We start from the raw sequence: 22,381 nt of genomic DNA on the forward strand, positions 1-22,381 counted from the left end.
GTGAGGTAACCAAATTTTTTCAAGAGAATACTATGAGAGAGATCGTCGTTCGGTGCCTATTCGGCTGAACTGCTCACCACCGCACATTTCCCGTCATTTGGGCAACTGGGCACACAACGTTCTGCTGGTCACGAGCCCTCCAAAGCCCCAATCTAATTAAGCTTTAACCACTCAAGCTTCTTCCAGATCCCATAACGTCTTCTATTTTAGGGCTCTGGTGGTCTATGGGAGAATTAGGCTCTATACAGAGTCCTTCGTCTACAGAAAAGGGCTATTTCTTATCCCGGACCGATCTGGTCCACAGTGACACATCAGGTTTCTGGCAATTAACTAGTTCTTTGAGACTCTTGCTTCAGCACTTGCTTCTCCATCATCTCAAAGCCTTCCACAGCTTTTCCGTGTTTATCAAAAGCAGTCGGCTGGTATCCATCGGCAATCCTTTCAATGAATTCCTCTTCTCTCCATCTCTGTGCGATCAGGTCCTCAAATGTTTGGCCTGGTGACCTCTCAACTGCCCAAACGGCTTTGTACGCGGCTCCCAATGCACACGCATTCTCCCCAACGTCCAATCTATATACCCCTTCCACTCCCCCTAGGACTTCTCCGGCAACCTTGGCGATAGCATGGTTACGGGAGCCTCCGCCTACCAGGTATACCCGACGAGGCTGCGCCGGAACACCTTCTTTGGGACTGTGAACAAGATCCCTAGAACGTAGTCGGAGTGAAAGCATTTGACTTTCTACTATCGCACGGGCGTCGTCAAATGGGCAGTTCCAGCCGTCGGGATTTTCCTGGAGGCTGTGGTCTTCGGGTTTATAATTGAAATGCCATTCACCATTGCGAAGGTTTGGCACAATTTCAGGTCTGGGGAAGTAGAGTCCCATTTTCATCGGATCGGAATCATTTTCTTGTCCAGTGACAGGCGTCTCTAACACGATTCGGTCGAAATGTTCCCATGAATTTGAAGAGTGTCCAGCTCCTAGTTTAGCATTTATTGCGTCCCTGACTTGCTCACGAGCAAGTCCTCCGTTCTTATAGCAAAGCATGAACATATAGAGGCCAGGCGTGGTTGGGTGGTTGAAAAAATGTGTTGAAGGATCTGGCTTGTACTCTGGAGTCGACATGAGAAATGTAGTTGAAGTTCCCAAAGATACCATGGCATCCAAGGGCCTCAATGGAAGTGCGAGAATTGTTGCGGGATTATCCCCAGTGGAGGGTAATACAGTGCAGTCGGGATGAAATGCGTAGCGTTCGACAAAGTACTTGTGAATCTTTCCGAGATGTAAGCCGCCATCATGCGGCACGTCGCCCAGTTTCTTCTTCAGCTCATCTACGCCATACTTTCCGGCACAGAATTTAATCAAGTCGTCATTCCAAGCATTTCTCTGCATGTCCCATAAGTTCATTCCGCAGACATCAGAGATGTCAAAAGGCGCGATCCGACCTAGAAGTACCGAAGCTAGGAACGACGAGACAAGTGATATGCGCGATGTTTCCTGATACTCTTTGGGGTGTTTCCGCTGGAATCTTAAGATTTGGGGGCCTGTAAATCTCTATGGTTGTCCGTCAGAGCTGTGCAGAATGTCGTATATATATATCCTTTCCTTTTTTTTTTTTTTTTTTTTTTTTTGTTGTTTTTTTGGGGACCTACGTGATGGGCTTTGCTCCCAGTGACCTGGGCTAGTTTCTCTTTACTCCCAAGAAACGCATCAAACTCATCGCATTCCTTTTGCGTGCTCGCATCCTGCCAATTGGGACTGTAAGGGTAGGATAGCGCCGCTCCAAGCTGCTCCTCCAACGTTTTCCCGCCATCTAGGCCATTTAACGTCGTCTCCGCGTTGCTATTCCAATAGACACTGCCGTGCTGCTGCCCTGCCCCGCTAACGCCCTTCACCAGACTAAAATCTAGTCCTTGGTCTTTTAATTGTTGCAGGACATGATCCAACGCTTGCAGCCACATAGCCACGGGCGCAAACACCTCGTGTTCGGCTTCATTGGTAAGGACTCCTTTCTTTACATCGAACCCTTTCGAATCGACATCGAAATCGAATTTCGCAATATGGACAACCTTGAGGTCCGAGGCCACAACGAGACCCTTCAATTGCTGCGTCGAGAGATCGAAGCCTATGTACAGAGGGCCTTGCGAAGCCATTTTTGTCGCATGGATAGCAGTGATCAAGCTTAGGAGGACAGAAGGTTGTCTCAAACAAACCAGGCACATATAAGTCAAATAACTGGATTGAATGGATGTTTAAACGCTCATAGACATCTCTATAAATTCTTTCCCCAGTGGTTCTCCGTAGCCTCCAACTTCGCGTTTTCGGTGATGTGAATGTCCCATGCGATCAGCAAATCCAGTTCTGTTCGCAGGCATGCTGAGGGGCTGCGATGATGTCAGATGGACTTGGGCACGAACTAGCAAGCCATGTGCTGTTTTCCGTAACTACGTAACTAAGTTGAAACTAGCTGAGCCAACGCAAGACCATGTGATTGACCGCTCAGGGAATTTGAACCCCTTCGCGTGGCTGCAAGGAGAGGCCCAACCAGATTCAGGATCGTGATAATCCTCAGCAGGACCGACCCAGAGCCGGAATGTGCCTCCCAAACTTCTCGGGTAGCGAGAATAGCCCTCCAGGATAAGATGCCAGGCGCCGGGGTGTGACGGTCTTTGCCGGCCGGGCTGCATACGATTTACTATATAATATGACCATAGCAATAGTTGAATGGGTATATTCGAAATCTATCCGAAGACATACAAAAAATCCAGTCGCCAACCTCGAAATAACGCTGGAAATGTGGCATTTCAAGATCAAGCTACCAAAGTGCGCCACAAAAAAACCCCCCCCCTCTCTTTTAGAGTAGCAGCTTGTATGTACGTACTTTGCTTCACGGCAGGAGTTCGGAATAGAGGCACCCCTGAATGTATCATCTCCTCCTGAAGGATGCCCGAAGCCGTAAATCAAACGGCCTCATAGGGGAGGTCAGGATGGAATACATTTTGCGCATATAGCACAAGAGGGTCCACAAGATCGATTTGAAACCTGTATCACGAGCTCACCCACGTTTTCGAATACCATTTTGTTGTAACTTGGGATTAGAATTGATGGCTGTTTCGGCACCGCTGTGCTCTATCTCTGGCTCAGGGCTACTTCGAGGACTGATATCCGGCGCTATGAACTCTTCCGCAAAGGTGACTTCTTTCTGGTTATTTGGCGTAAAGCGTATCTTCAACCGTTTGACGCTCTTAACGCGCGCACCGACTCGCTGTCGGACCAACTCCTCAATGTGTCGTGTATGGCCGACCGACCAGGTTTCTGGCACTGCCATCTCTATATCCATGAGGTAGTTCGGACCCGATTTGATACCCTGAATGTCACGAATCTCCACTTCAGAACCGCTCGACGCGGTAGCCAATGCTTTCATGGCTGACTTTCTGACGGAATCGATCATATCTTCGTCTACGCCCACGTCTGCCAGCTCCAACAATGATGTCTTTGAGTTTCCCCATCCCGCCCTGATGACCATCAATGAAATTAAAAGTCCTCCAACGGGGTCGAGCCAGGATGCATCTGTGAAGACATGTGCTCCGCCAATGGTCAACAGTGCAACAATGCTTGTGAGGGAGTCAACACGGTGGTGAATGGCATTGGATGCAAGCACGGACGACTTGCGTTGAATGGCAATTTTCATAGCTAGGAAACAAAAGAAAAACAGCCACATCAGTAAAACTCTCAGGCTCGGCGTTCAGTTCTAGTTTTAAGATCGACTCACTCGCATGGTACAACCATTCTTTAATCACAATAGATCCTGCGGCTAGCCAAGCAGCATTGATATTAGGCCCAATTGCAGGCCCATGGCTGTGACTGTGTCCGTGAGAATGACCATGACCAAGAAGCCCCCAGTGGGCAGCCATGTCTGCAATATCTGGAAAAACTTGAACAAGCAAGACTTCAGCTGCATTTAGGCCCATGAAGAAGCCTCCGCAGAGGAGCAAGCTGCTCACACCCAGTGCTCCCAAGGTTTCCACCTTCCCGTATCCGGTGGGAAATTTCGATGACGGCGGTTTGAGCGACCAGGTTACCGTTGCCAAAGTCATAAAGTCCGACACAAGGTCTGTGAGAGAATGATACGCGTCGGCAACCAGCGCTTGTGAATGGAACATATAACCTCCGACACCTTTTCCGATAGCCATGGCGAGATTGGCCAGGAGCCCAATTCGCGTTATGCGGACGCCGGGATCGCTCCTGTTCTTGGAGACAAGGTAGGTGGTATCATGGTGATGGTGGTGGTGGTGGTGGTGGTGGTGATGCCCATGGCTGCCATGGTTTCGGACTTGGTGGCTCGACATGGCCACGAGGGGCGCGAGGAGAAAGGGGCGAGAGGTTCTGTCGGTGGAGATCAAGGGGTGCGAGAGGAGTGTCGCTGGTTTTTGCCCATGCGCATGAGCACGAAAGGGTTGGGAGCAAATACCTTTGGCTGATGTCTGGAAGACACGTTGCTGGATCGAGCTGCAGCGTCGTTCCGCGATCTCGTTGGTTGGTGGGACGGTTCGCTCGTGTGGGCGTCGGCAGATCAAAAGGCTGAGTCTGACGGTTCCGCTTCTGGCACGCGTGCTCAGCTGTGTCAGCGGCATCACCCCGTAAAGCGACGGCCCAGCACAAGCTGGACCGTGGAGGATGTTTGGTGATTTGTTTTCGAACTGCCTTATTTCCTTCGAGCCGGGATGGTTTAGTTATACGTCTGGCCAGCTTACACTGCACTCCGCGACAATTATATCCAAGGTACTGTCGAAGCTGCAACGGCCAAGCTCTCTTACTCACCAAGCTCCAGGAACCTTTTTTGACGCAAGCCAAGCTGGCAAAGGCCTGGTTTCAGTGCCGCAGAAATTCACCGGGATCCATGGGCTCTTGGAGCGAGCAGCTTTTCTTCTCGCTTGTTTCAACAAGCCCTATTCACCGTCTCGCTCGCTGCCATTGTTGATCTACGATCTCTCTGCACTAGTTTACCGACAAACCCTGGAGAAATCTCGGTCGGTGCGAGCCATCCGAATCGAACCACACAACCCGCCTTTTCTTACTAACGGAAGCACAAGGATTCGCGACGCTCCGCCAAGACCGGATCCTAGCTCACTGGGGGCAATGCACTGATGTTTTGAGGCCGATGAAACGTTTCCAGTTAAAATCTAGAACCGCAGCCTCAGTTCCTGGAGATTGCTAGATCTCGGAACATCCGGCCCAGACAGTCGTGTCAAAGCCAAAAATTTGCCCAATTCGTCCCACGGAGGCACCAAAATATCCCGAGTTAGTTTGATCATGCCTTGCTCATGACCAGGCGGTTGAGAATTCCCTTCACTGCGCCCTTCTCACCGCCCATCATATTCCCGTCCTCAGCGAACACTCTATCAGGCGCGGTCGATGCGGTAACAGCTTTCCTCTCCGCTCCACCGTCGCCCCTGCTGAGAGGTACCGATGTCGGGTTGAATGCCCAGACGGTACTTCTCACTGGTGCGGGCATATCCGTTGCCTCTGGGCTCTCGGATTATCGTGGCGAAAATGGGACTTACAGACGAAACGCATCGTACCGTCCGATCTATTTTCACGAGTTTGCGACCATACATGAAGCGAGAAAGCGATACTGGGCTCGCAGTTTTGTTGGATATCCCACGTTGCGCGACTCTGGCCCGAATTCCACACACTTCTGCATCGCAGAGCTCGGGCGCAAAGGTTACATCAGTTCAGTGATTACGCAAAACGTGGACTCGTTTCATAATGTTGCCCACCCAGACCTCCCTGTGCTAGAGCTTCACGGATATCTACGATCCATCGTTTGTGTCAATTGCCGCCATATGATGTCAAGAGAAAGCTTCCAAGAATCTCTTCTGCGCCTTAATCCTGCTTGGTCGGAATTTTTAGCTCGCGTTATGGAAAGCGGAGCTTTAAAGACTGATGTGCCAGAGGAACAACGCCAAAAGGGGCTGCGAGTGAATCCAGACGGCGACGTAGAAATTCCCGGTGCCCATTACTCGGATTTTCGCTATCCACCGTGCCCCAGGTGCCTGCTGACACCTCCGTATCTGCAGGACGGGGCAACCAAAGCAATAGTAGAGGCGGAACCTGACGGGGCCTGGTCACCACGGTCCAGCGCCGGAATCCTCAAGCCTGCTGTTGTCATGTTTGGAGAATCCGTCGATGAAGCCACCAAGACGGCCGCTGAAGAAGCAATTGACGAGGCGGGCAAACTCCTCGTCATGGGAAGCAGCTTGGCAACCTTCTCCGCCTGGCGGCTTGTCGAAAGAGCGCAAAATCGAGGAATGTCGATTGGCATCCTGAATGTGGGAGGTGTCCGCAACGAAGCCAGTTTATTTAAGGAGGGCAACGAGCATTTCTGGCCAATGGCACGTTTGCGATGTAGCGAAAAGACGGAACTTGTCCTACCTGAGGTGGTTTCAAGACTCGAACAACTTGGCTTTCGCTGAGCATGTATGGAGAGTCGAGGGCTTTCGTTTACGTCAAGTAGGAGCGGTCAACTCACCGATACTTGTATGTATTGCTATGGGACAAAATATTGCATGATCGCACACATACGCAGTAGACCAAGACGGGGCCAAGACGGCATAGTTCCCTCGTCCTTCCTCTGTACTCCGTAGTCAACGAAGGAATAGGATTGTTTTGCAATTGTTTCAACGCTAACGAGGGATGGTTAGGGATTGGTTGATACGGATGGCCCTTTTTCTTCAGACAAAAATAGCCACCGGCGCTAAGAGCGGCTGGGCACAAGTTCCGCTTTTAGCTTTGACCCAGGAAGTTGGCGGGGGCGCAACAGATTATCGTCCAGCGGAAATAACTACATAAAGGCTGGCATGGACAACCGTCGATCTATCAGTGTCGCTCCCGCAAATTCCCAATCCTGCTCTCGTAACCTGGCCTCTTATTTGGATATTAAACTGTGACTTGCTCCCACCTATTTTTGTTATTAATCCGCGCAGCCCACGGTCCCGATACAGAGGTACAAGTCAGGCAAAATGGATAAGCGCCAGCAGCCGAGCTCGTTTCAACAGCTCGAGAAGGTACGTTTTATCATATTCCCCTCACCTTACATAGTTATAGGATGTTCAGCTGACTTAGGTTCTAGCTAGGTGAAGGTACATATGCGACTGTATGTCTTACCTCGGATCCCTCCTCCGATAGCGATTCGGCAAAGCTAAACCTCCCGATTAGGTATTCAAAGGGCGCAATCGCCAGACCGGTGAAATGGTTGCATTAAAAGAAATACATCTAGATTCAGAGGAAGGCACACCGTCAACCGCGATAAGGGAGATTTCACTCATGAAAGAGCTCAAGCATGAGAATATCGTCTCGTTATATGATGTGATCCATACCGAAAGTAAATTGATGCTCGTTTTCGAATATATGGACCGGGATTTGAAGAAATACATGGACCAGCGAGGCGATCGCGGGCAGCTGGATTACCTCACTATCGTATCCTTTATGCAGCAACTCCTCCGCGGCATCGCATTTTGCCACGAAAATCGCGTCCTTCACCGGGATTTAAAGCCTCAAAACCTTCTCATCAACAACAAAGGAAAGCTCAAGCTTGCAGACTTTGGCTTAGCGAGAGCATTCGGTATTCCGGTGAATACTTTCTCCAATGAAGTCGTCACTCTTTGGTATCGAGCGCCCGATGTGCTACTTGGAAGCAGGACATATAACACTAGCATTGATATTTGGTCTGCTGGATGTATCATGGCTGAGATGTACACGGGCCGTCCGCTCTTCCCAGGCACTACGAATGAAGATCAGCTGCAGAAAATTTTTCGTCTTATGGGAACACCCTCCGAACGCTCGTGGCCGGGTATATCCCAGTTCCCGGAGTATAAACCTAATCTCCACGTCTACGCAACTCAAGATTTACGACTGATCCTCCCTCAGATCGATCAGCTTGGTTTAGATCTCCTTAGTCGGATGCTTCAATTACGGCCTGAGATGCGGATCAGTGCTGCCGAAGCGTTACGCCATCCCTGGTTTCACGAGTTAAATCAGATGCAGGCGCAGGAAGCTCATCATCAAGCTGCGATTCATCAGCAACAGCAACATGTGACTGCCGGATATGGCGCTCAAGGGATTGTTTCACAAGGCTACTAGGAAAAATCTTCGCGACCGGGTGGGATATTGGTTTTCCTTTCTATAGCGAGGCGTTTTGAGCTGGGTACCGTTGTCTCTTTTCTCCTCTTTTTTTCTTTTTTTTTTTTTTTTTTACACCTGTTACTCGTAGATTCCTGATTCTTGATGATTTCGATCTATCCCAACGGTAGTAATGCCTATTAACCCTTGAAAATTGCGGGCATATGTCCATTCATTTTCATCGTCAAGCACACACCGACAATAGTACTCCGTGCGTTAAACCGCTGGCTGAGTCACTGGCCAGCTGTATTCAGTGCCAAGACTACGCGAATGTCCAAACCACGTGATGACGCGTTGATGCAGGTGTCTCGCGCTGGATGTTTCCCCCGCCGTTGTGAATCGCAAACTCTTCAACTTGCTCATCAACGGAATGTCTTCGACGACCCCTCCAGCCGACAATCGGCAGACTCAAAATAGTGCACAGGACGGCTCGCCGTCCCCTCCGCCTCCGGCCCCTGTGCCTCTCACCCCAGGCCCTCGTGCGGCTCGGCTCCAACAGATCTTTAACCAAGCATTACTCCATACCATTCGAGCAAATTCCTATTCTAATTTTGCGTCTTGTTTTCCCACACCGGCGAAACATGTCCCGCACAGTCTCGAGTCAGTATGGAGACAACTGAATGCGAAGTTGGAGGAGAGCGCGAGAGCAGAGTTCGATGACGTGATACGGGAAAGAGAGGTGGTCAAGGGGTTAAACGAGTTGGATAGATTGATCCGGGAAGCGAGAAAAAGGAAGGAAAAAGGAGAGGGAGGAAGTAGTGTCGCGTACGTTGGTGTCATTATCCCTTTGCTTCCATTTCTCTTGAGTTGACCCCATTTGGATTCGACGACAGCCCGCACACCCTTGGCGCGAATGAATTATATCAGGCACACCTTGCTCCTTACCTCAGAGAGGCGAAGGAGACTCTTGATTCGAAAATGGAAGAGACTCAACAGCAGAATATACAATTGGCCGAGAGGATACAGAGCCAAAGACAAGAGATACGTCAATTACTCGAGAGTCTGGAGGGAGTTGTCACAGATGTTGGCGGCGCGGTGAAGGCAATACAGGAATTCGATCCAGATAACAGTCTAAGGAAAGAAGCCGAACGCATGGATGAAGAAGTCAGATCGATTCAACATGATTGATGCACATCTCCGCCAACTCACCCCGCGGTCCCGATGCGACGAAAGGAAGTTCAAGAGAGCGATTATCAGTTGAAACAAATCCTCAATATCCTACAGTTTTTACCTGGCAACACGGTAGCTCGCTATATAACTGGCATGGAATATTGCGTGAAGGTTGGCACTACAAACCAATACTGCATGGCCGAGCATATCGTGCGGGAATATCGACGACCATACTACGGTATATACACCTAGCAAAACATTGCGTTTCCGTTCCCCCAACAGAGAGAATTCAAACCCGAGAAAAATTTGACCAATTCGTCACATATTAGACTCTGAAACAATACCTGAATTATTTCCAAGTAAGTAAAATGCCTCCATTGACAGTTAAAATTTGGTTCAGCTGTCTATCTTTACCGAGCCCTTCTTTGCAACTTCGCTTAAGCCAACTAGGACTCTACCTTATGCTAACTCTATATTAAGATCTATAGTTTCAGAGCACTCGACCCTTCACTGGATAGTCATGGTAACAATTCTGTAGGTCACAGTAATGTTTCAGCCATGGCAGCTGTAATGCCTAAGTTATTTGCAGCATCTGTCAGAGCGCGCAAATGCACTCGGCCCAGTGTTCCTGCATGGATGTGATACACCGACTTCCGGGTTTCCGTCGGATGGAGTGGATTGTGCCACAGACTCGTCTTTCTCTCTTCTGCTCCGAACTGTGTGGGACATGCTGTGCTGTAAAACGATTCACAGGCTGACTTTCCCATTAACAACATGAGAGTTAGCGGCCATGAACGTTTATAATGGGCAATGGCCTCTTAAGTATATTTTGGATGAGTACAAACCAGGCAACTGTGAAAGAAGGCCTTGCATATTTTGGCCGGAGTTAAAGCAGCTGATGTCAAGTAATTCCGATGGGGATATTAAATCTCAATTGAAGTTTCTATTTTACTCCGCACACGTTCCTTATCTCCGCAACTCCGATCCCCCGCCCACCGCATCTTCTGCCCCATTGTCATGTGCGCTTCGCCCTTGTTCTACCTTTAAATTCTCCATACCGCTAAATAGCTTGCTTAAGGTGATTCATTTGCGTTTATCCTTCTACATGATTCCTTCATTCATCACAATCATATGCATCTCAAAGTTTCCAATTTAACTCTGTACCGGATAGATTGGCAACACCACGATAGAAATAGTTCTTATCCAGCTTAAAGATTGCCAAACCATTAATGGAGTTTTGCATGAATCTGAGCGCTACTCCTTGCCGCACAATGTCCGGTTTTAGCGTCGCACATTTCACGGAAAACAGGTTAGCATCTTTGCTGGCTATTCCCCAACTTCAGCCCCTGTTTGGGCTCGAGTCCGGGTTCCAGGACAGTTGGACTACACTCTGCCAACTTAGCCACACGTCGTTGTCCATGTCGCTGTAGAGGGCTCTACATGAACGCAGACAGGTTGTCCATGAGCGCTTCTATAGTGACAGCAAACTCATAAAGTGAGAATTTTGGTGACTGTTAGGGAGAATGGGACCAAGAATCACCTGAAGTCCAAGCGGGGGGAACGCAACGGTCCCTAGAATCATCCATATGCCTAGCTGCCATCATCCGCTGTAACGTCATCAAATCCAACCATCTTGCCCATTAAGACCTAAGCCACAATACAAACCATTAAAGTAAATTGGCATCGACCCAGGGGAGGCTCTGGTAAAGTACCTGCTCTGGCTGTCTGTGAAGCGCAAAAAGCTGTAATATTATTGGCGGGATATAAAGAATCACAGCTTTTGAGGCAACATTTCATGCTCTGCGTTTATTTACAATCATCAGCGGTGTGCGCTGGTTTTGCCATTCCATAGATACTGGCTACACGAACAGCCATCTAGCTAGCAAATGGTGCAGGTCCCCGGTTTAAAGTTAAGCATGGGTAGCTGGTGAGAGGTTTGGTTCTTCCTTCGAACCGTATAGGACACCATTAATTAGTCATTCCTAGTGTCATTAGAAAACGATCTCTTCCGGTGCCATGTCATGTAATATCTTCTCCAGGTCATTGTTGGTGATCAAGCCATCCTCAACCATGTCCTCCGCGACTTGAGTTAACCCCTCTTTGTCACTCGTTAACAACGATTCCATCTGGCTAGGATCCCCAGAAAGCACCTTTGCTAATGCCTCTTTGAACGTCCCTTCTCTCTCCTCCGCTGTCCATCCGTCTCGCCTAGCTATGGCCGCCCCTCCGCGGTAGTATGTTTCCGCGTTTTTTAGTAGTAGTGCACTATTTGCGCTTGCTGGTCCATAGTTCCACGGAGCTTTTCCCAAACGTAGCCGATACATTTCTACATCACCCCGTGCGACGTGTATTTTGGGAAGGTTCTCGCCAGCACTGGGCAGCTTGGAGGCGGCGGTCAAGAAGTCCAGAGCCGAAGAGAGAGATTTCCATCGCAGTTCCAACGCAATCTTTAATCCTTCGGGACTATCGGGGCTGAATGTATCTGCCATGGCAGAGTTGAAAGCCACCAGTGCTTCTGCCTGGCTACATAGACCAGCCGGATCACCCGAAACGTCGAGTCCATCGGTATAGGCGCTATTGAGCTCATTTTTATATGTTTCAAGATCGATTTGCCCATTCCGATACACCAGCTCCGTAAATGCTGCAATAAACCTGGCACGCGCCAACGCGATGTCCTTCTTTCGATCCGTTCCCTCTGCATACGCGTTGATCTTCTCTCTGAGAAGATCGGACGAATACTCCTCGATCCAGGCCAGGCTGGTACTGGAATCGTATATGAGCAATCCACAGAGAGTCGCCAATGTCTCCAGTTGCGCTATAGCAGTGTCGACTAGGGTGTTCTTAGTGACTGGCTCGACCACAACTGCCCACTGTTCTACCGGTGTGGACGCGGGCAAGGACGACTCCGGAGGTGGTAATTGCTCAGTCTCAGGCTGTTCGGATATGTTAGACTCCATTGCGTTTACTTGCTCTTGGTACTCAGTAAAGCGCAACTCTTGGATCGCAAGACATCTTTGGAACAACTCGAGCGCTTCTTGAAGGTATTTGATAGCTTCTTGGGCTTTGTGACCCGAAGGATGCTTCCCCTCACCAATCACCTCCGCTAGGCTTGTTAATACTTGGGCTGTGTTGAAGAGGATATCTGCGTTGTCTTGGTCTTTGCTCAGCGCCTCCCTGTGGGACTTTAGCGCAATCTGGAGAATTTCAGCCATAGGTGCAGGTAGCTGAGAAGCGAGCTTGGGATGCTGAGTGATGTCATATTGTACCCGAGCCCTGATGCTGTCGATTAGTATGCGCAAAAGTGATGCGCGTTGAAAAAAAGGGAAGGCGTTGAATGGAAACATACTTGTTATAGGCGAGATCAAAGGAGTTCGGGTACTTTCTTAAACCCGTATCATAAGTATCTATTGCCCGCATGAAGAATCGCATGGATTTCACTGCGTCTCCAGCGCGCCATTTTTCACCAGCTTCTTCGAACTCGACGCCCTCTAGAGCCACTCCAAGTTTAATGCATTGCGTCACAGCTTATGGACATTGTTGAACCTGCAAGCGAAACTCACCAGCAAGGTATTCATCTGCCGTCTCGGGCTCCTGTTTATACTTGTTAGAATACGCGATGGAAGAGGCTACAAAATAGCCATATCGACCAAATGATATTGTGTTTGCCGGGTAAACCTTACAAATTGCTTTGCGTTTTTCTTAGACTTTGTATCCTTGAGCAGGGTTTTCGGCTTCGGCATTGCAGCAAAGCGAGAATTTTCTCTCTAATCGTAGAAGGAAGAATAACGCAGTTCTCGGACTATTTAAAGTCAAAAGTCCGTGTATACTTATTTGAGTGCTAGTCGATAAAATGTGGGCTTCCGGGTTGAATGTGAGGATGCGGGTCTTTGATGGCGAAAGGTGGGATGGCGGAAAGCGTTTGATTGATAAGATAAGATTGTACCACAGCCACCCGTCCAGAGCCAGCAACCACAAAAGCATGAGCATTGTTTACCATTCGGATGAAACGAATCGAATTGCCGTTGCTTTGTAAATCCGTTTCCTGTTGGACAGATTACCTGGTTCTGGTCGACATCATCCTCATCGCAACCAGAAAAGTGATCGCCCTCCTCCAAATTAGGCCCTGTGGATGCCGGTGCTCAAGACTCGGAGTTCCGCGCATTGACAGGCTACATCCCGCAGTTTAATTATGCATCCTGCAGATTCCAGGGTCCAGGACCGCAATTCCTCCCGACTTGCGATAGGTCAAAATTGTCAGAGAGCCTGCTTGCCACGGACCAATTTCTGAGCAATGGGGGTTACACGGGAGAAATCCGGAGGTCATTGTCATTCTGAACCGATCAGATGGACCGGGAAACAGTGAATGTGGTTACACGGCGCTTTGCATCTCTGGCTTCGTGTGGATTCCATGGTTAAGATATGATGAGGTAGCTTGCTAGTCTGGAATATGATAGTTGGATGCCCGCTTGTCCACTGGTAAAACTCATGACCTGGCAAAGATTGGTCGTTCAACCTTCACGCGAACGCCGAACTGGGCTGGCGGAACATGGAGACCAGGGTAGCGGCAGCACACGTGGTTGAGAGAGGGAGGACGAAAGGTGACATCCAATCAGCCACATTTCTAATAAAAAAAGGGGGTGCTTCCCCGTTTGACCCTTCGCATGGGCTGATCTTCGCTTCAGATGGCGAATCAAACTTGAACTTCGCAAATATCGAGTACCCTCGTTTTTAAGCCCGCTCAACCGGTTGACCACACGGGAAGGAGGAGGAAAAAGCAAAAAGTATCGGCCTCCATGTAACTGCGCAGGGAAGACGGGGGCGAGGTGCATCAGCGAGCAACCTCGTTATCTGTCTGTCTGTCTGTCTGTCTTGTAACTTACTGTACATACTGCCTGTCACGATCTCCCATGTGACAAGTTTGTTTTTAGTGGGGAACCTTTTGCCGATGGTCCAATCATATCCACCCCTCAGGGGATTCACCCGAGTTTGTATGGATATCCCTGCTGTGTCATACACAAGAAAACCACCTCCATTACGGTCCTGAACATACAATCTTACGAGAATAGCGGGCGCGAAACGCAGCCCGGACTTTCGCCATAATCATCATCCTGCAAAAAGTCCTGGACCAGGCTGCTCCTTGAATCCCTTCTCCTGTCCCTCCATTGTCCCTATATGTGCCTTATGCTTTCGGTCTCCTGCAGTGATCCCAGATAATTCGTGGATTACAGATTTTGTGCAGATCCAGAGCAGCTTTCCTAGAGGTATGGATGAACCCGATTCCTCAGCGGCTACGGAGTACCTTGCCCGCGATCCTCCCCCCCCGGTCCGCTATTCCTGCTGCTGCTCCTGACTTTTTATTCCGTGGCGATGAGTTGTCGGCATTCCACCCAGATCGTTGGCTAACGTATCAAGAAAGAGGCCGAATTTCGACTCGGGCTGATCAACACCATCGCAACCCGCACTCGTTTCCACAGTTCCTTATCGCGCCCCAAATTCAAACATTAAACAACCAGATACCCCATTCATATGCTTCCAAGAATGGCAAGGAGACAGTCTCTCGAGTCCCAGCGACCTATCATGGCACCATCGGTATGCTTTTGACGCCCCTTGATTCTTTCTTGCACCCGCGAATTCCAAAACTCCCCGTCTCTCTCCCTCCATGAAGCGCACGAGGCTGATTTGTCCCAATCTAACAGCTTAGTTCTCAGCGGAACTCTCAACGCTTCTCCACGATCAGCGATCGTACCATCTCAAGCAGCATGACCAGCGAAAGCCGACTAAACGAAATTAGAGAGCTGGGCGAAGGCCTGGACCGCCTGGAGAACAAGCGCCTAAATCAGCAGCGGTTCGTGCCCAGTGCGGAGAAATCCGAAAATCTCAGTAAATTAGCCCTCGGAGCGAAAGTCGAGCGTGCTTTGAGACGGAGAATGACCAGCCAGGATGCCGTCATGCGCAAGCCGATTATTTTGGACGAGAAAAAAGCATTGAAGGTCGCCGAAGCGCCAAACTAGATCGATTCATTTATACCCCCTCCCTGTTTAACGTGTCTCCGCGATTTTATTTGACTTGCATCACCATGGATATTTTTTCTTTTTTTTTTAAACAAAACTTCCCTTGATATATTCTACCGGTTATCCGCTCCCTCAGTGGGGGGCCATGACCGTTTTGGAGGGAGTTGATTATATGCGGGTTTGATTAGCAGCTGGATGTGCATTGTGACGACTCTTTCTAGATACCAGTTTTCATGCCCAGTGACTCGATGTTTGTGATTCGATTACAGGTTTCCCCATACATGTTTTGATAGTTTAGAAAAGTGCAGATGATCAGGCTCTTGAATTCCTCAAAATATATAGAGGACCTTCTAGTAATAGGATAACCGTCTGCCCTCCCCTCCTTCTACCTCTTTCCCCATACAGAATCATGAATTTGCCAGGCTTGCACTCCATACTCAAGAGTATTTGTGTTTCTATTAAAGCACCCTACTGAGATCTGCTGCATATTGAATGCATGAACGGATTGGAAAGTCTGGACCGTTGTCATCGGTTTATTGGATAGTTAAATGAGTGTTGCAACAGTCAACTTGGATATAAATGCGATTCTTTTCCCATTCTCCAGACAGCAATATTTTTCAGAAACCCAAGATTGCCCTAACAACCATGGAGCTTTGCTTGGTTTGGATACAAAGTTTCATGAAAGAGTGACCATCACATAAAAATTCCGTTTCCAATACAGATCCCGATTATATAGGCCCATACCATCTAATACAGCTTAAGAACTGTTCTCTGCAACCCGGCCCCTTGGGAGTCGACGCCGGGTATTTGAGTACTGCTAATATACTTGCTCTCTTCAGGTAGGGGGTTTAATTGGGAGCTACATGTATATTCTGACCATTCCTGCACATCTAGACAAATTACGCCATTTTTTCCAAGTGATCGAACCTGAATCATAACGAGCCCACTAAATAGCATGGTTTGCAGGGTCATTGGGACGTAGATGGAAAACCCATCGTCTGATCACCAGCTGAGTAAACAATTATAAGACCCACGTGTCTTGAGAAATGTGTACTGCTCTTCTTGGAAGACCTTGGCTGGCATGAGCTGTTCTTCCACCCTAATCATAATGGAGCTCCGAGACACTACGGCAGAAAACGCGACAGTAGAGAAAGTCTCTCCAGGGCCATTCGCCCACTCTGATGCTCTTAGCGACCAGTAGAACAAATGCAGCAAACACCCAGTAGTACGTCGTGATATTGAAAGGGTCAACGACGGAGACTTAATCGCGGACCGTGACTCTGATTGTGATACCCCAAACACCAGTGCGCCACACATTGCCATCACGGACCAGACGTAGCAGCTGACAAGAACGCCTTTCTCCTCGAACACCCAGTTTTTCATCCAGTCCTCCGCGCTTTCAATAGCTGTGCTGTAGGAATAGCGAGTAAATGTTGCTATTAGCGGTAGTTACTATCTTTCTAGGGAACTAGTCCACTTAGCATGCTGGTAGCCTTCGAGAGGGAGACGCATTTAACGAAGCGTATTTTTCGTAGTACTCTTTAGCTGACAGAGAGAACAATGCTTGGATTGGGGGTGCTTAGACGGCACTATCGAATTCTGTGCCATTATCAGGACTGCGTTTCGGCCTCGATGGTACGAAGCTAGGCCTGGAGGAGATTGGATATCATTTCCCACCTTCTCCGAAACTCGTGAGATATCTGATCTGCCCGTTGTTCCAATAGCCTTTTGGCCCCAACGGAATAAACTTGAGACATTGCGTTTTAAAAGGGGGAAGACACTCATAGACATCCTTGGGGGGAATGTTCAAGGCTCTGCTCATATGTCCTACAGCAGTCCGCGCTGGCAAAGCGATGATCCAGTGGCTAGACCAACACACGAGGTATTGCTTGTCCAACGTCCGGAAACTAACCAACTCTCTTCCGATAGATCGATGGCCACATCGTCCTAGAACTTCTCATCTTATTTAAAGAAGAAAGAAATACGTCCATCATTACTCCATGCCGGGCTCTCAAGGAAAAAAGAGACTAAAACCCCTGAAATCCAATTCCAACGAAAGAGGGGCACGGGAGGAGCTAGTTTGAATTCGGAATCGAGCTCGGAAAAGAGAGACGAGACGGAATTGGGTCCAGATGAGCTTTTAAAGACGGCGCTACTTAAAAAATACGGATGTCCTGATATTCGTCTGCTGTGTCTGGTTCGGGTTCCAGCTTATATCCTTGAACAGGGAAAGTGGACGTGGGCAGCACTAGATAAGATGTTTCCGGTGGAATGGAACCAATCTTGAACTACATCTGGCTGCCAGAAGGAAAGAAAAAGCTCGTTAACTCTTTATCTAAAGCCTATCATGGGAAAAATATGGCTATGTTTGACGATGTTTGACGATCATCCGCAGAAAAGGGACAAGGATTGACTTTCTACTCCATGGGTGCGTGTTGGTTAGCATTTCGAATCGAGACAGCTCACTGAAATAACATATACAGAGAACCAGGCCTAGGGAAGACGCTCACTACCGGTATGTCTTTGTCCTAGAGGTCCCAGCAAAGGCATATTCCTTCTTGACATATCTCCCATCTCAACTAACGGCATCTTACAAAGCCTTGCTGAATGTCGAAAACCCTCTGTATCAGATGTCAGATGATGAGCTAAGTACTGTTGTAAGGAAGTTAAACAGGGAAATCGGCTGCATTTATAATCACTACCAAATGGAATGGCATTGTGCTCTTGGATGAAGCGGATGTATTTATGGCAAAGCGGAGCATAGAAGAGATCAGCAGAAATGCAATAGTGGCCGGTAGGGCTCATGATACCCTCTCTCTCCCCTCCTGGTAAAGACGAAATTCTGATATTGATGCGTGGGCAGTGTTGCTGCGGACGATTGAATACTTTCAGGGAATTCTGATTCTCACAACAAACCGAAGGGAGGATTTTGACGATGTCTTCTGAAGCCGGGTTTACATAACCATCGGCTTTCCACCACCTATCCGAAGAGAGCCATGCAGATATGGGCGAATATGATCTTGATGAACTGCAAGATGAAAGTGGATGGGCCTTGAGAAGCTAGTAACCGTGCTGTATTTAAAATTCTCGGGAAGTTCAAAAAATAATGTTAGTTACGGGCTGCCGTCCCAGCTTCCCTATCCTTTCCCAAAGCATGTGTGAGCTATACTTTGTTCTGATGCCCTATCGCGCTCAACTCATTAGGGCCGGTCAATCAAGAATATCCTGCGCACCGCAGTTTGTTATGTGTATCGGATGACCGTCCCTTATCAGTCTTCCACGTCAACGGGGCAACTAATCAGAGTGGAGCTCATCGACGTTGAGTCGCAGAAAGTTGGTAAAGAGCTGGATAATTACTTGAGCAAGGTGGGCACCGAGAGAAACCAGCAGTCAGTACGGAGTGCTTGGTAGCCTCCATGACCTGCTAGCGTTGCTATGCAATGCGGCCCCGCTGTTTGATACAAAAGCGTCCCATGCAATTTTTTCAGCCGAAGTACGGAGTATAAAGATATTTAATCACATTTGGGCGTTGCGCCTTGGTTTACGGTGTGATTGACTCTGTACCGTCAACCAGAGTGAGACACGGATGGTGGTTACTTCATGTAGTGCATCCAGTACCCGATGGCCGTAAGATTCGGAATTGAAGCTAGGTTAATGCTTACACTCTGCGATACGACGGTAGATGGGCGGTGATTTATTTGAATGCAAGGGTTTGCACTCCTTACGGGGAGTTCGCTGAGGTGGTGTACTCCATGGTTACTGGACTCTCCAGACTTGATGCGGCACTCAAGACCAGAGACAAGAAGATCATATTCTGACAAAGATGAAAACAGTAATATGAAAAAGAACTCTAAAAAATAAAGTGAACGCGGCGTGTGATGGATGGTTCGAACTGGGCGCCTGGGGCGGAGGAGAAACGCCGTCTACTTTGTTTGTTTGCGCGCTGCAGAAATTTTCTTCGTGATGACAAAAGGCGGCGGGCAGCGGCAGATTCCCCCCCATTTCGACGTTCATCAAACCTCCCTTCCTTTCCCTCAATTTTCAGTTCCACACAACATCTTCGCCTCTCACAACAACCACGTCCTCCATCGACTTCCCATCCATCTACCACTTCTTCTAGACTTCTTATCTTTCTACAGCTGTTTTTTTTCCCAGCCTTCACCTTATTTTTCGATTCCCATCGCTTTTGATACTTGAGTCCCAGTCGCGGTTTCATTTCTTTTCCTTACAAAAGCTTCTTTGAGCTCAGCCTTTTTTCTTCTCTCCTAACGCGACCCTGAAAAAGTTCTTTACCGCAGTGCAACGCGCTACGACCCTGTTCTCTTCCCAGCACGCCGTGCTCTGCAGCTCTTCTACACCTCTCTATTCAGATTGTAAGCCTTGAGAGCCAATCCCCTCTTCATTCTCCTGCTCCCAAAAAGCGATCAAAACTGGAACTAACTTTCTCCACCGGCCAATAGAGAAAAAGCTTCTAGACCTCGATCAGCCTTAGCTATCGCTAAGATTCCCAGTCTTATTCCACGGGACAACCTCATATAATTTAAATTTTCGTTTATCCTCCATACTCGACAAAGTTTTCGAAATGGCAACCGAAGCTCCATCTCACGTCAACGGAGCTTATACCCACCACCAGCCCGCTCCGTACCACGCTGATCGCTACCCTGCCGCTAATGCACCGCATACTCACCAGCCGAGCAACGCTTCGACTCCGGCTCCTCCACCGCAGGAAGCCAAGAATGACATCCCCAAGGAAGAAGTTGCGTGGTTCTTCGTCGAACAGTACTACACTACCCTCAGCCGGACCCCTGAGAAGCTTCACCTCTTCTATTCGCGCAAGTCTCAGTTTGTCTCTGGAAATGAGGCGGAGAAAGTTGGCGTTTCTGTTGGCCAAACTGTAAGTACCGAAACACTGATATACCACTCCCCGGTTTTTTTCAAGCTAGTGCTAATCATTGTGTCGTACCAGGCCATTCAGGATCGCATCAAATCTCTTGATTTTCACGATACCAAAGTCAGGGTTTTGAATGTCGACTCCCAGGCTTCGTTCGATAACATCTTGGTATCTGTTATTGGAGAGCTGTCTAACAGGTCTGAGCCTCCACGCAAGTTTGTCCAGACCTTTGTCTTGGCTGAACAGAGAAATGGGTATTATGTTTTGAACGATATTATCCGATTCTTAGTTGACGACGATGAAGAGGCTATTGCCGACGAGCAAGACGCCGTGGAGGCCCCGGCCGCAGAGGCTCCTTCTGAGCCAGCCGAACAACAGGCTGCTCCTCAACGGCTTGAGACTGAGCGCCAAGCTGATACCGAAGCTGCGGCACAGGAAGTTGATGAGAAGCTTCAGGAGTCCGTGAAAGAAGTTGTTGAGACTAAGCCTGAGGAGCCTGAAGCAGTTGTCGAGCCAGCGCAGGCTGCCGAAGTCACTACTGAAGCTTTGCAGCAGGAGAAGCCCAAGGAACCTGAACCAACTCCCATCGTCTCACCGCCCAACGCTGCAACCCCTGCTGCTGAAAAGGAGAACGTTCCTCCAGCTAGGCCTGTCTCCATGACCTGGGCTTCCATTGCTTCTTCGAACGCCAATAAAGCTGCCGCTGCCGCGGTCGCCACGCCTGTCGCTGTGCCACAGGCTGCCCCAGCCGCACAGCCTAAGGTCGCAGCTGCTCCTCCCCAGCCAGCTCCTCCCGCTAATGGTGAGAGCGCTCCAAGCCAGACTTCTTCGACCTCAAGCTCTGAATGGCAAACTGCCGGCAGAGGTCGCGATGACAATGTGCTTGCATACATTAAAAACGTTAACGACAAAGTCGATGCTGCCCTCCTCAAGCAGACTCTTCAGCGCTTTGGTAAGCTCAAGTATTTTGATGTCAGTCGCCAACGTGTAAGTATCCCGCCAAATCTTCCCTTTTATACGCCATCAATAACTAACCCTTAATGGACAGAGCTGTGCTTTTGTGGAATTTGCAGATGCTGCTGGTTACAAGGCCGCCGTCGCAGCTAATCCTCATCAAATTGGCACTGAACGTATCACTGTGGAGGAGCGACGTCCACGAGCCACCGCTTACGGAGGCAATGCTAGTTATGGCCCTGGTAGGGGTGGTGCTGGCCGTGGACGTGGCGACCGTACCGCTAGTCAAGGTCGTGGTGGATTTCAGAAAGACTCTGGACGTTTCACTCCTAGAGGCGGCCGCGGCGGCACTATTACTCCCAAAGGTCGTCCCCAGTCCCAAGCCGCATGAGTTCTTTCCCTTTTCCTTGCCTCTACGATTTGTGACATGATGGGCTCAAACAAGCCTGTTCTTGTCCTGTACATTTCACTAGAGATGCATAAATACATGCCCTCGTGGTATTTTATGGTCTTCTGGTGCGTCTAGTTTCTTTTAAGGAGTCACCTGGGGTCGCATTTTGAGGTGCTTGGAAAAAGCTTTATTTCTTATTTTACTTTGTACTCAAATCCGTTTGACACGTTTCACTTTTTTCCCCCCTTTAAACCTTGACACCTTGTGCTATTGCATATGCTGCTTTATCAGTTCTCTTGATTTAATGTTTGCTTGAGATGATCTAGCGAGCATGGAAACCTTTGTCACGCGCAATATGACTTATTTCTTACTTTTTCTTTTTTTTCTTTTGGGCGCTTTTGCAGGCATTCCATGCCCCAGGTTAGCATTAACTATTACTTCAACTTTTCTATGTCGTGGTTTTTCACTCTGTTCTTGTTCTTTATGGTCGTTTGCAGTTACCTACTTCTGCTGATACTCCTGTGTATTATTTCCCTTTGATAAAACATCATGGCAGCAACAAAAAGGTGGTGCTTAGTGGGCATTAATGTCTGAATGAAAGCGCAATGACGATCAATAGGATCAGGTAATAACCCGGCGGAGGTGTGTCAAGGTCTGGTCTGGGGGTGGGGTGAATGGAGACTTGGCTTTGCATTTCCGGTGCTGGACGGGACCCTCGTGAGGCTTTGTCTTCGTGATGTTTCCATGTACTATGTTTCATGTTAGCGAAATGAATAAATTAGCCCCTTATTTTCAGGTAATTGACTACTCTATATCTTTTTGTTTACGTGGGGATTTTGGTGCG

General features: G+C 48.8%; 10 protein-coding genes across 10 annotated transcripts; 6 read left to right on the forward strand and 4 right to left on the reverse strand.

Annotated features, from left to right (window-relative positions):
* Window positions 1-245: 245 nt before the first annotated feature.
* CIMG_04715 (D-xylulose kinase A) lies at window positions 246-2,152 on the reverse strand (the record flags this gene model as incomplete). The annotated part of the gene is made up of 2 exons (XM_001245273.2): window positions 246-1,553; window positions 1,652-2,152. 2 exons carry the CDS (start codon window positions 2,150-2,152, stop codon window positions 327-329), a joined length of 1,728 nt encoding a protein of 575 aa, XP_001245274.1. The 3' UTR covers window positions 246-326.
* A 556-nt stretch (window positions 2,153-2,708) lies between these two features.
* Window positions 2,709-4,883, reverse strand: CIMG_04716 (cation diffusion facilitator family transporter). The gene is made up of 2 exons (XM_001245274.2): window positions 3,772-4,883; window positions 2,709-3,692 (listed from the first exon to the last, which is right to left on the reverse strand). The coding sequence occupies exons 1-2, from the start codon at window positions 4,631-4,633 to the stop codon at window positions 3,055-3,057; spliced, it is 1,500 nt and encodes a 499-aa protein (XP_001245275.2). The 5' UTR covers window positions 4,634-4,883; the 3' UTR covers window positions 2,709-3,054.
* Window positions 4,884-5,159: 276 nt separating this feature from the next.
* Window positions 5,160-6,683, forward strand: CIMG_04717 (silencing information regulator). Its single transcript, XM_001245275.2, has one exon. It carries the CDS (start codon window positions 5,324-5,326, stop codon window positions 6,473-6,475), a length of 1,152 nt encoding a protein of 383 aa, XP_001245276.1. The 5' UTR covers window positions 5,160-5,323; the 3' UTR covers window positions 6,476-6,683.
* A 208-nt stretch (window positions 6,684-6,891) lies between these two features.
* On the forward strand, window positions 6,892-8,341 carry CIMG_04718 (CMGC/CDK/CDK5 protein kinase). The gene is made up of 3 exons (XM_001245276.2): window positions 6,892-7,066; window positions 7,132-7,155; window positions 7,218-8,341. The coding sequence occupies exons 1-3, from the start codon at window positions 7,022-7,024 to the stop codon at window positions 8,139-8,141; spliced, it is 993 nt and encodes a 330-aa protein (XP_001245277.1). The 5' UTR covers window positions 6,892-7,021; the 3' UTR covers window positions 8,142-8,341.
* A 193-nt stretch (window positions 8,342-8,534) lies between these two features.
* On the forward strand, window positions 8,535-9,460 carry CIMG_04719 (MIND kinetochore complex component Nnf1). Its single transcript, XM_001245277.2, has 2 exons — window positions 8,535-8,945; window positions 9,014-9,460. The coding sequence occupies exons 1-2, from the start codon at window positions 8,551-8,553 to the stop codon at window positions 9,306-9,308; spliced, it is 690 nt and encodes a 229-aa protein (XP_001245278.2). The 5' UTR covers window positions 8,535-8,550; the 3' UTR covers window positions 9,309-9,460.
* Window positions 9,461-11,014: 1,554 nt separating this feature from the next.
* On the reverse strand, window positions 11,015-13,030 carry CIMG_04720 (uncharacterized protein; the record flags this gene model as incomplete). The annotated part of the gene is made up of 4 exons (XM_001245278.2): window positions 11,015-12,563; window positions 12,637-12,778; window positions 12,851-12,881; window positions 12,971-13,030. The coding sequence occupies 4 exons, from the start codon at window positions 13,028-13,030 to the stop codon at window positions 11,282-11,284; spliced, it is 1,515 nt and encodes a 504-aa protein (XP_001245279.1). The 3' UTR covers window positions 11,015-11,281.
* Window positions 13,031-14,394: 1,364 nt separating this feature from the next.
* On the forward strand, window positions 14,395-15,603 carry CIMG_04722 (uncharacterized protein). The gene is made up of 3 exons (XM_001245280.2): window positions 14,395-14,551; window positions 14,707-14,879; window positions 14,987-15,603. Exons 2-3 carry the CDS (start codon window positions 14,817-14,819, stop codon window positions 15,299-15,301), a joined length of 378 nt encoding a protein of 125 aa, XP_001245281.2. The 5' UTR covers window positions 14,395-14,551; window positions 14,707-14,816; the 3' UTR covers window positions 15,302-15,603.
* A 445-nt stretch (window positions 15,604-16,048) lies between these two features.
* Window positions 16,049-17,092, reverse strand: CIMG_04723 (uncharacterized protein; the record flags this gene model as incomplete). The annotated part of the gene is made up of 3 exons (XM_001245281.2): window positions 16,049-16,299; window positions 16,336-16,707; window positions 16,840-17,092. 3 exons carry the CDS (start codon window positions 17,090-17,092, stop codon window positions 16,049-16,051), a joined length of 876 nt encoding a protein of 291 aa, XP_001245282.2.
* Window positions 17,093-18,556: 1,464 nt separating this feature from the next.
* On the forward strand, window positions 18,557-19,119 carry CIMG_13381 (uncharacterized protein; the record flags this gene model as incomplete). The annotated part of the gene is made up of 3 exons (XM_001245282.2): window positions 18,557-18,690; window positions 18,908-18,928; window positions 18,984-19,119. The coding sequence occupies 3 exons, from the start codon at window positions 18,557-18,559 to the stop codon at window positions 19,117-19,119; spliced, it is 291 nt and encodes a 96-aa protein (XP_001245283.2).
* A 244-nt stretch (window positions 19,120-19,363) lies between these two features.
* CIMG_04725 (NTF2 and RRM domain-containing protein) lies at window positions 19,364-22,337 on the forward strand. The gene is made up of 4 exons (XM_001245283.2): window positions 19,364-19,674; window positions 19,762-20,195; window positions 20,268-21,179; window positions 21,241-22,337. The coding sequence occupies exons 2-4, from the start codon at window positions 19,884-19,886 to the stop codon at window positions 21,535-21,537; spliced, it is 1,521 nt and encodes a 506-aa protein (XP_001245284.1). The 5' UTR covers window positions 19,364-19,674; window positions 19,762-19,883; the 3' UTR covers window positions 21,538-22,337.
* Window positions 22,338-22,381: the final 44 nt, after the last annotated feature.

The sequence above is a fragment of the Coccidioides immitis genome, assembly GCF_000149335.2.
Source record: "Coccidioides immitis RS genomic scaffold supercont3.4, whole genome shotgun sequence".
Classification (NCBI taxonomy): Eukaryota; Fungi; Ascomycota; class Eurotiomycetes; order Onygenales; family Onygenaceae; genus Coccidioides; species Coccidioides immitis.

Excerpts from the sequence above, each read along its gene's own strand:
- CIMG_04716 (XM_001245274.2), bottom strand. The coding sequence starts at position 4,633 with ATGCCGCTGACACAGCTGAGCACGCGTGCCAGAAGCGGAACCGTCAGA. Across the intron at positions 3,693-3,771 it reads AGAATGGTTGTACCATGCGA|CTATGAAAATTGCCATTCAA; the intron begins GTGAGTCGATCT and ends TTTGTTTCCTAG.
- CIMG_04717 (XM_001245275.2), top strand. The coding sequence starts at position 5,324 with ATGACCAGGCGGTTGAGAATTCCCTTCACTGCGCCCTTCTCACCGCCC.
- CIMG_04718 (XM_001245276.2), top strand. The coding sequence starts at position 7,022 with ATGGATAAGCGCCAGCAGCCGAGCTCGTTTCAACAGCTCGAGAAG. Across the intron at positions 7,067-7,131 it reads CGTTTCAACAGCTCGAGAAG|CTAGGTGAAGGTACATATGC; the intron begins GTACGTTTTATC and ends CTTAGGTTCTAG. Across the intron at positions 7,156-7,217 it reads GTGAAGGTACATATGCGACT|GTATTCAAAGGGCGCAATCG; the intron begins GTATGTCTTACC and ends CCTCCCGATTAG.
- CIMG_04719 (XM_001245277.2), top strand. The coding sequence starts at position 8,551 with ATGTCTTCGACGACCCCTCCAGCCGACAATCGGCAGACTCAAAATAGT. Across the intron at positions 8,946-9,013 it reads GAGGGAGGAAGTAGTGTCGC|CCCGCACACCCTTGGCGCGA; the intron begins GTACGTTGGTGT and ends ATTCGACGACAG.
- CIMG_04722 (XM_001245280.2), top strand. The coding sequence starts at position 14,817 with ATGCTTCCAAGAATGGCAAGGAGACAGTCTCTCGAGTCCCAGCGACCT. Across the intron at positions 14,880-14,986 it reads GACCTATCATGGCACCATCG|CTTAGTTCTCAGCGGAACTC; the intron begins GTATGCTTTTGA and ends CCAATCTAACAG.
- CIMG_04725 (XM_001245283.2), top strand. The coding sequence starts at position 19,884 with ATGGCAACCGAAGCTCCATCTCACGTCAACGGAGCTTATACCCACCAC. Across the intron at positions 20,196-20,267 it reads GCGTTTCTGTTGGCCAAACT|GCCATTCAGGATCGCATCAA; the intron begins GTAAGTACCGAA and ends GTGTCGTACCAG. Across the intron at positions 21,180-21,240 it reads TTGATGTCAGTCGCCAACGT|AGCTGTGCTTTTGTGGAATT; the intron begins GTAAGTATCCCG and ends CTTAATGGACAG.